At 42.6% G+C, this 17,020-nt stretch overlaps 1 protein-coding gene across 1 annotated transcript; it reads left to right on the top strand.

Moving 5' to 3' along the window:
- The first annotated feature begins 8,659 nt into the window (after window positions 1-8,659).
- Window positions 8,660-17,020, top strand: TMEM167B (transmembrane protein 167B). Its single transcript, XM_036768055.1, has 3 exons — window positions 8,660-8,886; window positions 12,826-12,957; window positions 14,448-17,020. The coding sequence occupies exons 1-3, from the start codon at window positions 8,877-8,879 to the stop codon at window positions 14,528-14,530; spliced, it is 225 nt and encodes a 74-aa protein (XP_036623950.1). The 5' UTR covers window positions 8,660-8,876; the 3' UTR covers window positions 14,531-17,020.

Below are 17,020 nucleotides of genomic sequence, written 5' to 3'. Positions count from 1 at the left end.
AATCCCATTATCTCATCATAATCTGTTGTAATTCTACCTCTTCATCTCTGTAACCCTGTTCTTTTTTCTTCTTTCCAACCTTCAATCCATCAACCCCTCAATTTTCTAAGCCATTACCTCTGCACTAGCTACAACCTCCTCCCTTCCCTATCTTGACCCTTTGATGAATCAGTTCAGCTCTACACTGTGCTCTATGCAAGGTCACCAGCCTCACTTTCTCCTCCAGAGCTATCCGGGTCCAGTGGCCTGATATTCACCAGGATGACAGGAGATGGCCCTCCCTCACTCAAATCAAAGTCAGCCGCAAGTTATATCATCATTTCCCTCATGTCTTCGAGAATGAAGGACAAACACAACAACACTGCGCTCCACTCTTGAGTCCTTTGGCCTTTTACTATACCTATAATCTTGCCCAGCAAAGCCTGGGCAGCTAGGTGGCAAAGTGGATAGAATACCAGGCCTGAAATCAGGAAGACTCATCTTCCTGGGTTCAGATCTGGCCTCAGACACTTACTAGCTGCGTGACCCTGGGCAAGTCACTTAACTGTGTTTGCCTCAGTTTCCTCATCTGTAAAATGAGCTGGAGGAGGAAATGGCAAACCCCTCGCTGAGAAAACCCCAAATGGGGTCACGAAGACTTGGACGTAACTAAAACGACTGAATAATAACAACAACAGCAGAACCTTAGCTTTGGATTATTCCCACCAGCCACTGTCATGGCTCCTTGCACATGCTACTAAGTGAAGCTAGAAAAAAATTATGAAACTGCACTGATTGGATCCATTACATATATGTTACATAACTTAGAACTGGGCTCTCACTGTGGCGAGACAATTCATGTGCACCTTGCTGATTAACTCATTCTCCCACGTACCATAGTGGCTTTTCTAAACCTTTTCATCCCTCTTCAAACTTCCCATAGCATTTTCCTTTCCCTCATTCTCTCAGCTGAGAACTTTGCCTTATACTTCACAGAAAAAATTGAGGCCGTTCACTAAAATCCCTATTTTTCCCTTATCCTCCTCTTAAATGCCTCAGAGGTCTTCTCCTACTATCCCCTTCTTTGCCTCTATTTCATATGAAGATGTAGTCCTCCTTGCCAAGATAAACCCTTCTCTACAGACACAAATGTGCATTCCATTCCATCTTGTCTTCTCCAGCAGATTCCCTTCCCCAACCTGTAATACACACACACACACACACACACACACACACACACACACACACACACACATACACACACACACACACACACACACACACACACACTGAGGGAGAGATTTTCCTCTCTCTGATGAAAACTTGTCTGACCACAGAGTCTATACAATTTGATAATATTTGATATTATTTGATAACCTCCTGGAACTCTGACTTGCCAATGAAAGGGTCAGGGTGAAGAGGGGGTTTCTATGACAGTCTGGGGGATGCGGTAAGGATAGTCAGAATTTGGGATAGGTGTCCTAGGATAGATAGATAGACAGACAGATAGATAGATAGATTAACGTTCTTTGTGAATACATGACACAGTTCCTCAGTTTCTGCCATCGTGTGTGCCTTTCATCTATTTTTGCATGTAAGAAGTCTGTCCCACATCTACCCAATCCTGTAGACAATTGTTTCTCTCAGGCATCTTTCTGCACAAATGGGAATGGGAAAGCTAGTAGTCTGTGGCCAGCAGATGGCACTCCATGAACAAGGAACAAGTCAGCTCAGTTTGCACAAAGAATGAATGAATGAAAAAGTATGTTTTAAGTGCCTACCTGGCTCCTGCTCTCAAAGAACTTACATCTGAATAGAGTAAGCTCACATATAGGGAAATAGTGGCTAGGGAGGGGAGTTTTGGTCTGGGGAGACACAGGGATGGTAAGTGGAGCCATGGGGCAACTCATTGGTGTGTCCTCTCTGGGAATGGTACTGTTGACCATTATTCCTAGGGCTAGAAAGAGTATGAATGGGTGGGAGCAGAAAGGGCACATGGAGGGCATGAAGAGGGCCAGAAGGCAACGAGGTGGGTCTGGGTCAGGTAGATTTTGAAAACTCTTACCACCTTAGATGGAGCACCAGTTAATAGCCAAAGGTAGAGTGTGAAAGTGTGAGGATAAAGTGTCCAGGTGGTCCAATGTGGTAGGTTTAGGTTGTATTAGATATGAGAAACTCTCATCTATCATTTGTTTGGTTGGTTTTTTAGCTTAGCCCAAACTTTCATGTACTCCACTTTAAGCCCTCTGGTGCCTTATCTGGTACTGAGGTGACCCTGTGTTCTGAAAGGCTGTGGCTGGTGAAGCACAGGCTCTGGAAGGTCCTGTCAAGTGGGGTGGCATAGTAGGAATGGAAAGGGACACACCCACAAAAGGGGGAGAGTGTTTATCTTCTGACTCAAAAGGAGACCTCAAGAGATATGGTGCTTCTAGGTCCCAGCTGCAAGGGTGGGAAAAAGGTAAGGGAAAAAAAATCTGGGTGGGAGTAAGTTCTTCATCCTGAAGAGTGAGTGCTAAAAGAGAAAGCAAAGATCCAATGTTACAGAAAGAACACCAGGCAGCACTCCTCCCCAGTGGAGTCCTAGAGATGTAAGTTCTGCTTTAATTTTTCTTCTCTGCCTAAAAATGGTTATTTTTCCTCACTAGAGTGGGAGGCTGTAGGGAGAATTGTTCTCTATTCTTGAGGGGTTAAGAACAATTTTGTCTTATGGGCTTTCCTGTTCATTATGTTATTTTTAATATGTTTAATCCTCTGTTCACTATTCTCAATATTAGCCCTCTGGTGACTTACCTAATCTGAGAAGAGTCTGCACAGGATAGGGGTTTGAGCCATCTATTTTCCTTCATATTAAGCCCAAGTATTGGGAAGACCAAGGTAAGAGATGCCCTATACTTTGGGTCTTCATTTTCCTTGATATATCTCAGGCATTTGACATTAAAGATTGCCCCTCCTTTTTGATACTGTCTCCTTCTTTTTCATCAGAAATACCATATTTTCCTTGTTCACTTAATACTTCTTTAATGTTCCCTTTCTTTCTCTTTCTCTGGCTCCTTTTTCTTTTAATTTTTTTTCTTTTTCTAATATAAATTTGACCAGCATTAACACATATAAATCCCCTGTTCAATGTTTCTAGTGTTTTTTGGAGGCTTCTTTGAGTTTCAGGATTACTTGCCCAACCTGTCCTTATTCAAAGGGGAGATGAGGGTGGGAAGGAGGGTAGTTGGAAATGTGAACAGAAAGGGTTATGTTTTTCCCCACTCTCAAAAGGATTCTGCATTAGGTGATACCCATGGGAGATAATCCCTGTTCATTGAGGCAGGGAAGAAGTGAATGGCATTTATTCACCCTAAGAATGATCATAGGGTCTGGGGATTGTTAATTGAGTTAGCAGCTTTCCTGAGCTGCCCTTTTCTGGCTAATTCAGTGGGTGCTGTAAGCCTGACTAACAAAAGAGCTCAGAGGAATATCAGCATTGGTTATCCATCCCAGATGTCATAGCACTTCCCCAAGAGAAGTAGATGACAGCTGTAGAGGCAGTAATAGCAGTAACAGCAGTGATAGAGACAGCCACAGAGTCAAGGAGCCCCAAGCCTTAACAGAAGTGAGAAACTGTAACAATGCCTAGACACACGTGGGCTGGAGGAATAGTCATTCCATGTAGCTCTGGAGACTGTGGGAGCTAAGTAACAGAAGCAATGAAGGAAGAAAAAAAGATTGGCATGGCAGATAACTCCAGACAGAAAGGATAAGATGAAGAGCCAGAACCATGGAGCAGTGAAGCGCAGAGCCACCAGATGGAGGGGCAAATACAGACCTGGCCAAAGCTTTACTAGCTACTGTAAGTTGTCTGGACTGTTTTGGTCTAAGGGACAGGAGCAGACTCTTTAGTGATACAAAATCCTTTCTTAATTTGGAGGTTAGCCCCAGAATAGTGCTATAAATCTAGAGTAACTATACAAGTTCCTAGAGAAAGTAAGTCTCATCAGAAGATGGGTTGCTTCATTCCCTAGCAATCCCAATTTCTTTTCCCACATTGGGGATTCTCAAATCTAGAGTGACACTCAGAGTCAGAACTACTATAAAAGTTACTGGGAGAGGTGGGAGTCACTAGGGGTGAAAGTTTTGGGGTTCTTTTTTACTATCTGTGTATTTGGGTATGAATCTTTTTCTTTATTCTTTGATGTATATGTAATGTAATTGTCTCTGGCCCCACTCTTTCAGAGCCAAGTCTGTTATATCTCCCCCTCAGGGTTTTCAGGTACTCTGAGGGGAGTTATGTGTATTTCTTTTATCAGCCATCATATCTGACCCACTTGATGGCTCTTCCTCTCATTTGCTAGGGGGCCAGTGACTAGCACCCCCAGTTTCATTTAACCATTTAAAATCAGATTAGCTTTTACAAAGGGATATTTACTTTAAAGATGTAGAAAAACAAACATACAAATACTTCTCCAACACCTTCAAGGCATATTCTCTCTCTTCCCCCACCTCCCCCCATCATACTACCTAGGTCTCTGAGGTTGAGATTAGGCTTAAAATTCAGCTCAATTCCTAAATAGCGTTAGTCCCACCAAGTTCATACCTAGATAGTATATGACTACCAGATGAACCTGTGTCTTAACTACCTTGGGCTAGTTTCCCAAAGATTACTTCCAGAAATTGCTTCATCATCCTCAGGCAATTGATGCTGGACTGGCTACAAAACCCAAATTCTGAAAAAATGGGATGCTGAGAGAGGCTCCATTCTCTTCATTTCTCAGGGCGTGAATTCAAATGCCAAGGTGTCCACTGGTCCTTTCAAACTCATAAGGTCATAAGCGCCACTCCCTTCACTAGTCACCAAGCTTCCTCCAGAGCACTGAGGCCAAGAGGAGAGGCTGAAACTGACCTTTTTTATTGACTCCATGGTCAATCAAAGAACTTTCTTTTTGCCACCTGGTGTTGACCTGAAAGTTTGGTTAAAAGAGGCAAACAGGCTAGGTGATATATTAATTCATATTGTTTATTCCCTTAAAGCTAGCAGATAATATGTATACATGGAGCCAAAACTTAAATTTTGACTGGCTGATAAAAAGGTGAGAATTTTACATACATTTTGGAACAGTACCTACTCAGGATGTCTGTGTCACTCAAATTTATGATCTCCATATGCGTTTAACCATAGTATGAGAAAGAAAGTTTCTTAGTTGAATAAGTTGTAAATACAAGACAAGACAATCGACAAAGTGTCAATTGAAATTACAATCCCAGAACATCTGTGTTTCCCCTGTATAGCCTATGTCCATAGGATACCAAGATAAGAAAAGTCCCACTATTCAAGACAGTGTCTGGTCCTAGGTATCCTGTCCTTTAGTGGTTACAAACAGGAAGAATGCTCCTGGTCAGCCTCATCTGGTCTTAAAGTTGCTGACACGGGAAAGGTCATTTTTAGAACGAAACAAAGCATGTCTGGCTGATTAATTCAAACTTTGGCCTTTATTGGGGTCCAAGTGGTCTTAAATGATTGTCACTGGTTAGCCAACCAGAACGGTTACAGAATATCTGCACATGTTCCAAGACATTTCCCTTATACGAATCTTCTGGAAGTGGTTCATTAGCATCCTTCACATGAAGAGGTAACATCTCCCAAGGTTTTTCCCTGTGAAGACACCATTTGAGGCACTCTGGATATGTACCAGATCCCTATTAAATGTTTACTTAACTTGCTTTCTGTTTCATGCTTTGTTAGACTGATGCTTGCAAGAGAACAGAGCATACCTAGGACAAAAAAAAAAATTATTTAAATTCAGAGATATTCCCAAGGGCTGACTCTAGTGTAGGGGCAAAAGTGATTCATATAGGCTATTATTGGATTTTGTCAAATCTTTCTATCCCCCATGTGTCTTACACAATGTAAAAAGTATGTTCTGACTGAATAAAATGAATGACAAAACATTTATTAAACACTTACTCTGTGCTAAGTAAGGGGGTTACAGATAAAAAGCAGAGACAACCCTGTCTTCGAGGAGCTTACATTTTAATGGAAGAGACATAATAACTGGTTGTTTTTTGTTTTTATTGTTTTGTTTTGTTTTTACTGAGTGAATGCCTAAAACCAAACCAATCATCTTTTACCAAAAAAACCTTCTCTTCCTTCCAACTTCTCTACTTAATGATATTCATACTCAAAAACCTCGGAGTCATATTTGACTACTCTTTCTCTCATCACTTACATCTTGGTGATTCTACCTTCACAATTTATCTTGCATCTATCTCTACTCTGTTTCCATTGCTGCTGCCTTGGTTCAAACCTGCATAGCCTTTATATTGGATTATTCCAATAGCCTCATACCTAGTTTCCCTGGCTTCAGTCTCTTAGTTTTTTCTTCAACTCATCCCACTCATTGATGCCAGATTAGTCTTTTGTAAGTACAGTTCTGATCATGTCTCTCCTTTGCTTAAAAACAACTGATGACTCACAATCACAGTGTTAGAGCTAGAAGGAAGCTTAGAGATTATGTAGTTCAACCCCCTCATTTGACAGATGAGGAAACCAAGAAGCCTCGTGATTCTCCCAAAGTCACATTGTACATCAATTGTACAACTTAGAGGTCATCTAGTCCAACCCTCTCATTTTCTCGTTTTACAGATGAGGAAATTGAGGCTGAGAGAAGTTAAATAATTTAATATTACTTTAGGGCTGGAAGGGGCTTCAGATTCTCTGTCCAACCCCCTTCATTTTATAGACAGAAAGTAGCAATTTCAGGATTCAAAGCCAAGCCTTTCAACTGTCTCCACCTCTCATTGCTAATAAAATAACACACAAATTCCTTACTCTGGTGCTTGAAGCCTTCCACAATCTGGCTGCAATCTGCCTTTCCAACCTCATTTCACATCACTCCTTATAATTTATTCTAGTAGTATTGTCAAAATGGACCACTTGGTGTACCCTAAACAAGTCCTGGATTTGGAGATGCTCGTGTCCTCCTTCTCCATACCATTTGGTAGGTCTAGAATATCCTCTCCCACCATCTCTACCTGTCTAAATCATACCTGTGGCCTATCTAAAATGAAATTTCTTCTTGAAACTTTCCCTGATTCCCCAGTTGTAAGTTATTTCTCCTTCCTCTGAGTTCCTACAACCTTTTGGCATATTATATACACATATGTATTATATATTATATATATAGTGCATATTGATGTATGTTTTGTGCATATATATGTATGTATACTACATTCTGTATTCTCTCCAACTAGATGAAAAGCTATTGCTGTTTTTAAGTATTTAAAAAGTTGTCATACTTGAATACAACAATAGCTATAATATATGCTTTATGGCTTGTACTTCACATCTCTCTCTCTCTCTCTATATATATATATATACATACACACATATATACACACATACACACACACATATATAATTCATTTGATCCTTACAACAGCCTTTACAGATTAAGAAGTACTAGTATTTTTATTTCCATTTTAAAGATTAGGAAACTCGAGGCTCAGATTCAGAGTAGAGAAAACATTTATTTCAGGACAGCTAAAACCCATTCAAGTACAGAGAATGAATAAAATTTTTTAATGGGTAATAGGACACTGTCTCCCGTTCTTCTCTGTCTGCCTCAAGCACACTCACCTTCACACTCTGAAATCAACTAATAGATGCATGATCAGTAAAACATTAAAGCATTACCAAGATACTGGTTGTTTCTGGTTTCAGTGCATCTGAATGAGCAAAACATAGGAGATAATCAAGACAATCTTGAGAATGCTAGCCAAAAAGTCAGGTAAACTACAATTATCTAAATATTTTCCAGAAAATAATAATACCACAATTTATCACTGCTCTTTACAGTTTACAAAGTGCTGTCACATAAAATATTTCCTTATCACAACCTTGTGATATAGGCAATTCAGGTATTATCCCCATTTTGCAGATGAGGAAATTGTGACCCAGAAAGGTTGATAGTTAATGGTGCACCTGAGACTTAGGTGTCCTCATGCATTAATCCAGCCAATATTTATTAAGTACCTACTATCAATCAATCAATGGAATATCTTTATTAAATGCCTACATTGTTTTACTAGGCACGGTAAATCCAGCTCCATCCCCTACCCTCAATGAGTTAACATTCCAATATTAAGTGCCACGATTACAGTGCTCCTGTAATATCCCCCTTCTTGGGATCTGAATCATGGATATAATTTCTTTCATTGTCTTCTTGGGGAGGGTTAGTTTAAAAAACCCTTGATTAGGCAATCAAATGGCCCGGGTTCCACCTCCTAATCTGACATTTTATAGCTGTGTAATCATGGGCAAGTGGCTTAAACTCTCTGTTTGGCCATGTAATATATAAATTGCATTACCTGCCTGTCGGTGTTGTTATGAAAGAGAAATTAGAGCAGTCATTTATTGATACTAATAGTGAACGAACGAACTCAGACTGCTAGTTCCAGTTTCTATTAGAAATAAGAATGAGCCAGAGGTATACAGCTGGGCAGCAGGCGGAAACAAAACCCACCGACACATCTCTCAGTTGTCAGTAACGTATTAATACCAGCAGAGGTACGTGCAAGGTTCAATAAACGCGCGCCCAGGATTCCACAGCACCCGCCTGGAGCCCAGTCTCAGAGAAGGAGGGCTCAGCCCCCAGCTTTGAAACCTGTTGCCATGACTACACACACCGCCTCCGCCGCCATGCGCCTCACGTACGCTCGGCGCTCACTTGGCCGGGCCTGGCCACGGTTCGGCGCTCACCTCTCTCCTCCTGCGCCTGCGTCGTCCGTCCCCTGCTAGTCACCCCGGCTCAGATCGGGAAGTGTCAAGCGGGAGCCGGTCTCCGCCGCCCCGGCTGCCGCCTGCCTACGGAGCCCCGAGGACACCGGCCCTGGCCCGGCCGGGCCCAGTAGTCATGACGAACGGTGAGAGTGGCGCTTAGCGAGGGGAGGGGGGAGGGGAGACGTGGCAGCCCGGGGAGGAGGGGAGGCGGGCGGGGCCCAGACTGACGTGGACGCTCTCCCCGCCCCCTCCTGGTCCCGAAACTTGGGGAGCCTGCCCCCGGGGGAGCGCTCTCCGCCCCTGGAAGGCCCGAGACTCTGTCTGACCCCGCGGGTAGCCGAGCAGGACCGGTCCCGGGGGTGGGGGAGGAGCCGCCCGAGCTCGCCAACCCCCCCCCCCCCCCCCCCGCTCTCCGGGACTCGGAGAGGGGGCGCCTGCGTTCGTGTCCTGCGAACGAAGCATCCAGAAGTTTGGAACCTGGCGACTTAGGGCTAGAAAGGATCCTAGCTCGTTGTGCAGAAGGGGCAACTGAGGCCCAGAAGTGACCCGTCGGTTGGATTGAGCTGGAGGGAGGCGCGAAATCGGAAAGACCTGGATTAGAAGACTTCTTCCAACCCTTAACTAGTGGTGGGATCCCGAACAAGTTAACGAGCTTTTCTCCTATATAAAATGACGATATAATAGCGTCTACCTGCTCTCTGGGTCATTGGGTAGAGAAAATAAAATAATGTGCGTAAAGAGGTTTGCAAATCACGTATGTGGGAAGTGCTATGACCGTGAAGGGTCGGAGTCAGAATTCGTATCCAGGTCCTTTGATGCCAAATCCTAGGCTCTTGGTTGTGGTAGATGCTTTGTTAAGTTTGTTAAATTAATCCTTTGTTGTACTAAGTAATAACTCTGACCAGTTTGTTATACCCAGATACCCTGGGTATACTGTAGGGATGTACCTACCGGTTATTGTGAAGAAAGTCCTCTGTACGCCTTAAAGTGCTCCATAAACTTGTTATTATCATTACACTGATCAATCAGGTAAGCGCACCTGTGACAAACTGTCTAAGGAAATATTTCTGACTTCTGGGACTAGAGATTGAATTCGTAGCCTCATTCCTTCTAAATAACCTGGTAATTTCCATATTGTTTATCTTTTTATTTCCCGAGCTGGGAGGTGGGGGAAGGGAAATGAGTCTGTACCGGAAGCATTATGGTCATGATCTTCGTAAGATAAAAATCCTTTTATGTTCCTTTTCTGGTCAGCCTTACTCGGCAGGAGGGAAAGCAGCTAACTAGGTGATGTGATTTGAGAAACAAAAAAAAGCCTTCCCTGTGTGCCTGTTCCTGATGCTTGAAATTACCCCATTAGAGATTCTTTCTCTTGTGTTAATGATCTTTGTCCCATATTAAAGTAAAAATTACTCCCAGAGGCTGAATATATTAAGCCATTTAAAATTCCTTTAGCATGAGATCCCATTTAGCTCTAAATCTGCCTTCCCACGATCCCTGGTCCTTTCCAATATTATCACTTTCTGACAACAAGTTTTACTATAGGGTAGGTCTAGAGCAGGGAGCAGCTAGGTGGTGCAGTGGTTAGAGCACTGGGCCTGGAGTCAGGAAGAGTCATCTTCCTGAGTTCAAATCTGGCCTCAGATGCTTACTAGTTGTGTGCCCTTGGGCAAGACACTTAATCCTGTTTGCCTCAGTTTCCTCATCTGTAAAATGAGCTGGAGAAGGAAGGGGTAAATCACCAGTACCTTTGCCAAGAAAACCCCAAATGGAGTCACAAAGAGTCAGACACGTGAACAACAAGGTGTGCCCTTTGAAGGCAATCTTTGTGAGGTGGCCAGAGTAGGCAGTAGTTGAAATGAAGGCTTAGGAACTCTTCCATGAGGGGTGGGAGGATATCAGTATTGTGTGTACTATACCATTTGGCTGCTTCGAACTTTTCCTTTATGGATGGGAAATTTGAGTTATAGTCAAGGTCATAAACTTAGAGCTGAAAGAAAGCACGAGGACCACTTAGTCCATATGCCTTATTCTACTGGTGAGGAAACAAGCTCAGAGGTTAGGAAGCAATCAAAAAGGCTGGGATTTGGACCGAGGTTCCATGACTGCTGGTCCTGCATCTTTTCCTCTGAACCACCCTGCCTTAAGGGAATTCATCCCAAGTTGCAGGGATTTGTCATTCTATTTACCGTTTCCTCAGCTTGCTAAAGATGCCAGCTCCTTTTTATCTTCTTTAAGAAGTTGGAGGTTTTATTTTAGGATCTTGTTCCATATTCTGTCTAATAAGAGAATGTCATGCTTACAGTTGCTGTCTGATTATGGGCCAGAAGTGATATATACATGAACTCCAACCCCTATAGTTTGTTGAACTTTGCATCTTCCCTAACCTGTTGTGCCAACAGATCCAAATCTGGTGTATTTAGCTGTAAACTTCCCTCTCTAAAGTACAAGAACCAGTGTATTATGACAAGAACATGTTAAATATTCTCCACTTCGCCCCAGAAGTGTCTCATGCCCTATCAACTCCTTGTAATCTGTGTTTCATGGAAGCCTGATTCTAGAAGAGCTGATGACCTTTTTTTTTTTAACTGGGGGCACTATTTTGTTCAATCTTTTTTAGGTTCCAGATATTAAAAGTAACAAGTTATCTCACATCTGAATCTCAAATGCATTATTTATTAAAGGCTTGAAAAGATGGGTGTGTATATCTGTATATATCTTACTTGTTGGCATGTTTTCAGTTCTACCATTTGGGTGGCATTGTAAGGGAGGTGCTCTCTGGGGGCAGGGGTAAGTCCTCTCAGGTGGTCTAGCTTCAGAATTCTTGAGTACTTAGATTCCAGTTTCCCTGTCCCTGGAGATACAGTAAACTGATTGGTTGGGATTGCAAGGCCAGGTGTTTCCTGGACCACTGCCTGATTAGTTTGTAGGGCCGTTGTGCTGCCCAGTTCTCGTTGGGCGCTTAGAGACAATGGCAGTAGCCAGGTGATCCTTTTAAGCGTTACCCCTTACCTGTTTGTTGGCCCAGCTTATGCCATATTTGTAGAATAGCTTTATTAAAGCAATGTTAGTTAACTGAGTGAAACTCTCCCACCCCAATCAAGCAGAATTGGCTGGTGGGGGTTGGCGAGGGGAAAGGGAATTCCTGCACAGGATTTCTCTATCAACTAAGTTCAAATACAGTATTATACTAGTAGAATTTATGTAATAAGTGAATCTATTCCAGTTTAAAGCCTTTCATCACCTGACTCCAGCCTTCCCTTTGGCTTACTGAACATGACTCTCCTTCACACACTTCACATTCCCACCAAATTAGCCTCCCTGCTGGTCCATACACACCATATTCTGCTTCCTGCCTCTGGGCCTCTTCAAGGACTGTGCTCCTTCACCTCCTCCTCTTAGAATTCCTCTCTTCTTCCTTCAAGGATTAATTCAGGTGTCACCTCCTATATGAGGCTTCTTCTGATCCCCCCAATTGCTAGTGCCCTCTCCCCACAAATTAATTTATATTTACTTTGTATATATTTCATATTTGCATATATTCGTATTACTTCTCTTCACCTTTCTTTCCACTTCCCCGAAATTCCCCCCCTCCCTGTCACCACCCCCTCCAATGTAAGCTCCTTGAGAGAAACTCTAGACCTATTCCATTTTTGGTTTTAGATCTCTAGCACCCATCTGGCACATAGTAGGTGCTTAATAAATAATTGTGTAATTAATGAATGACACCCATTGTTTTACCTATTCAGTATAACCTGTGGCAGGTATAGAGTGAAACAAGTTGTAGTTGGCTGAAAGGAGATGTTCTTTAAGAAGCTTTTGAGAATACCAGGGGCCTGTTTTACAGTCTTGCTTTCAATAAATATTTGTTGAAATTTAATTGCGAGAATGTTGATAATACCAGAAAATTGCTTTCCTGTTGCTAAGGGTTTGGCCTAGCCCATTTAGGATATTGGCTAAATGCTGTCCACCATTCTGTTCACCCACAGCCCTCCCAAGGCAGCATCATCAGTCACAGCTCAGGTATTGACTTTTCTACCAATCAGTGATAAGCCAAGTTTTGTTTCTTTTCCCTTTCACAGTCTATTCCCTGGATGGGATCCTGGTATTTGGTTTGTTATTTGTTTGCACCTGTGCCTACTTCAAGAAGGTGCCTCGCCTCAGGACCTGGCTGCTCTCAGAGAAGAAGGGAGTCTGGGGTGTGTTCTACAAAGGTGAGATTGTGCTGGCATAGGAAGAGAAGATTTTTATGCAGTGCTGAGGAATTTGCAAGAGGCAGGAAGGGTTCTATTAGGTGAGGTTCAAGCTTTCAGATTGTTTTGGTAGTGAAAAGAGGCTCTAAGAATCTAGGACTAAAGGAAGTCATTTTTCCGACATTTAGGATAGAGGTGAGCATTAAAAACAGGATCAATGAGGAGCCCAGGGATTGATTTTAGTACCTTGCATTTTCTAAATAAGATGCAACATGTAAAAGAATCTGACAAAATATTTTTGACAAAGCTGGAGTTTGTTGAGAAGGCTGTAATCCTATCAAAAGGACTTTGGCCAACTTAAAATTTCTCCAGTTCTAGGCAAGATAACCTGGAGTTTTCCTCCCTCTTAGGTTTTAGCTCTCATTGCTCTATGACTTTTTGGCTTCAGTGTCAATCCCTTTGTTTGGAAGCCATGCTATATGAGTGATAGCTAACAACAATTATGATAGCTGACATCTCTATAGCACCTACTATGTGTCAGGCACCATGCTAAGTGCTTTGTAATTATTGTCTCACTTCTTCCTCACATCAAACCTGGGAGTTAGGTGCTATTATTATCCTTACTTTAAGATGAAACTGAGGCATACAGAGTTAAGTGGCTTACCCAGAGTTACACAGCTAGTAAGTGTCTGAAGCTGGATTTGAACTGAGGAAGATAAAGTCTTCCTGACTTCAGGCCTAGTTCTCTGAGCCTCTGATTTGAGACATTTGGATTCTGTTCCTGGCTTCTTGTGACCTTGAGGAAGCTTTCCTAATGTGGCCTAGTGTCCATCCCAGCTGCCCAGTGGCTTTCACAGAACAGGCAGGTTGGCTAGGAAGGCCAAAAGTTTTAGGCCTTTTTTATTGGCGTGTTTTAATTGGCATAAGGATAGGCTTGTGGCCTAACTTGAGGTACCAAGGAACCACTGTTGGCAGGAGGATGGAAGAAGGTTTTGGGGCAAGGGATATTTGGAGTCTCATTTACCACAGAGACAAACATACAGCTTTGCCTTAGTTTCTTGAGAAAAGCTGCTAGGACTCCGATGCACTGACTTTCAGGTCACTGAAGGAGGAGGGAGGGAGAGAGACTTATCTCACCAGAAGCTGCCTTTGAAAATTGCCACACCCAGGTTATGCCAAGCTGTTGTCACTCCCCCTAGGTTGGGGTTGGGGTTTCCTGCTTCTGCTCTCCCCGCCAACCCCCACCCCCACCATGGAAATTTCTTTTAGCCTGGAGAAGTCAGAAATGGAGGGTTCCAGAAAAGGGGCAAGGAAGAGGGTGCCAGGCAGAAAGAGGGGGTGCATCTGTACCAGAAGCAGATTATGGCAGACAAACCTCATGGATCTCAGGGCCTGAAAACCTGAAACTTTTTTTGACTATCACACTTGGGATCTCAAAAGTGTTCACCAGAAGGTGAAAAATCGTTTGAAAGACAGGGGGTCATTTTGCTTTTTGCTTTCTTTTTTACCAGCTGCTGTGATTGGAACCAGGCTGCATGCTGCTGTGGCAATTGCCTGCATTGTGATGGCATTTTACGTTCTCTTTATCAAATGAACTCTAAGACATCTGAACCGCCAACTGCCAATCAAGGGGCCTGGGGCAAGAGGTCTTTCAGGGACTTATGCCCCCTGTAGAAGAGCCGGACTGAGATCAGCAAAGCCCCTCAGGATGACGCCGCATCCTCTGCCCTTGCCAGACCTAGAAAAAGCTCCTTGGGATCACCCACATCATCCAGGCTTGGGGGAATTCCAGAAAGCCAATTTCTCCACCTTCCTCTGATCTGTTTATAAATGAATCCACTGCGAAGAGTCTATGGTGTTCAGCTACATAGCGCACCTCTTGGTGATAACATTACATACCTCTTGTTGAAGAGTACCTGTCATGTATTTTGTTCCTCAGCAGTTCTTCAGGACCTCGTAAAGCTGAGCAAGCCTGAGAAGAGTAGGAAGAGTAGGCTGGGGCATGATTTCTTGGGAGGGAGTATTTTTCAAGTCTCATTTTTCCCTGTTTGATCTGGATTGGGCAAATTGGATAAATGGGAGTTATGCAATGCCAAGGAAGCGTTTGGCTTTGCAAAGTTCTCTATTTTATGTCCATCTGGGGATATAATAGAGACACGTTGCCTTCTGTGCACAAGGAGAGCAGATGAACTAGCTATGTGCTGAACGTGTGGGAGTTCTGCCAAGACAGTTTTTAGGAATGGCTAAGGTTGGGAAAAGGCTTGTCTGGGATCAGGCCAGAAGTGGAGACATCCTAGATAAGAGGAAGAGCTGGTATCCAGAATTGCAGAGGGCATAGGGTTTTACCAGATCAAATGGCATATGGAGAATTAGGAAGCTGTTATTTTCCTTAAGCCTTGGTAGATTTTTCAAATTTCCTAGACATGAATGCTATCATTAAAGAAGTTTGAAATGTAGCCACTGGGGGGAGGGGGAACTTTGAAGGAAAGAACATTTCAATTTATTTGCAGTTGGGAGTGCGGGAAAACCTACCACATTACAAACATTTGTTATTAGATATTAGAAAGATTGGCATTTCTAGCCAAAATACTAAGATCCATACTTACTCTTTGAAAAGACTAGGTTGTTAAGACAGTCCTCAGTTTATTACTTCTACTTTTTTCTGGCTACCTCTTGTGATCCTACATATTATACTTTAATTGGAAACTACTATGGGTGGGGAAAAAAGGGAAGAATTGAGTCTGGGGAGGGGGCAGTGCGCTGCCATTTGGATGGTCTTCATCCATATATTTTTTCACAGTGTCTAGACAGATTAGGGCTTTTTCATGCCTCTGAAATGTGGGAAATAAGTATGAATTTGAGTTTGAGATTAGGGGAGTTTTCCAGGAAGAATGGGTGCTAAGCCTGTTTGGAGACCCCCCCCCCCATTAAAAAAAAAAAGTATTGACATCTCCACCTCTCTTCTTTGATCTACAGTGGCATCATTGGCCTTGGTGAGGCCAGGGCCTCTGCATCAAAAATAGACTCTATAACAAGGGCTGAACATATTAAATTACCTTGAACAACAAGCATAGATGTGAGTCTGTTAATTGTCAAGGTTAAAAAAAAATGGTTCTACTTTTCTAAAACTCTGAAGGAAAGTATTTTCTCTGTGCTTGCCACAGGGAGAGCAGTGAATTGTATTTTGTACCTATTCCCGCCAAACCAGCCAAAGCTTCTGGAAAGGAGGGTTTAGGCAAAATGGGTCCATTAGCTTTGGAGTCCCTGGCAACAGTAGGAAGTCATGTAGTAAAACCCAACAAGAGCAGCCATTTCTTGGGATTGGTCTACAGGAAGAACGTGAATGGTTGATTCTGTTCTCCCTGGGGATTGATGGGATCTTTGACAAGGAAGAAATCTTCTTAAAGTGACTATTTTGAAAGGGAGGAATGAGATCCACCTGGTCGGGTGAGCTTGGGACAGCTCACTAGAGACCCAGGTTCAGCACATTTTGCACATATTGAGTTCAGTAGCTTTAATGTTGTTTTTTTTTTTCCAATAGGACTAACATCTCTGAGGTTGGTGCTTAGAGCAGCTTCATAGTTTAAACTAGTCCCATTTCACAGCAGTTTGTCAAAACCAATCTTCATGGCTTCTTGAGTTGATGAGTGTTTACTTTTGAGGGGTTTTATTCTGAAATGCTTTTCTTACCAAAATGAACCAAAAATGCACGAGGTGAACATAATTATTCTGCAGAAAGAAAATGCTCATTTGTGTTTTTCACAGCTTGTTCAATTCTTTAAGTAAGCAGAGAGCCAGGAACTCCTTAACCAACTGAAATTATCAGCTTGGCTAATGTGTCCTATCACCAAAAACCAAACAAAAACACTAGAAAACCATTCCTTTGGGCAGTGATGAATTAGTGGCTGAAGGAGTTCATTTTTCTGACGTTGACAGTCATTGTAAAAAACTAGGATTGCCATAAACCTGTCCCCTTTATGTCAAGTGGAGTGAGGAGGGCAGCTCCTTTTTTAAAGTTAAAATACGATTTTTTTACTTACCATTGTCTGTACAAATTCTTGGAAATAAAATCTCTTTCCCTATA

Source organism: Trichosurus vulpecula, chromosome 7 (assembly GCF_011100635.1).
Source record: "Trichosurus vulpecula isolate mTriVul1 chromosome 7, mTriVul1.pri, whole genome shotgun sequence".
Classification (NCBI taxonomy): Eukaryota; Metazoa; Chordata; class Mammalia; order Diprotodontia; family Phalangeridae; genus Trichosurus; species Trichosurus vulpecula.
The sequence above is the reverse complement of the archived record's forward strand: the minus strand, read 5'-3'. Positions and strand labels throughout refer to the sequence as shown.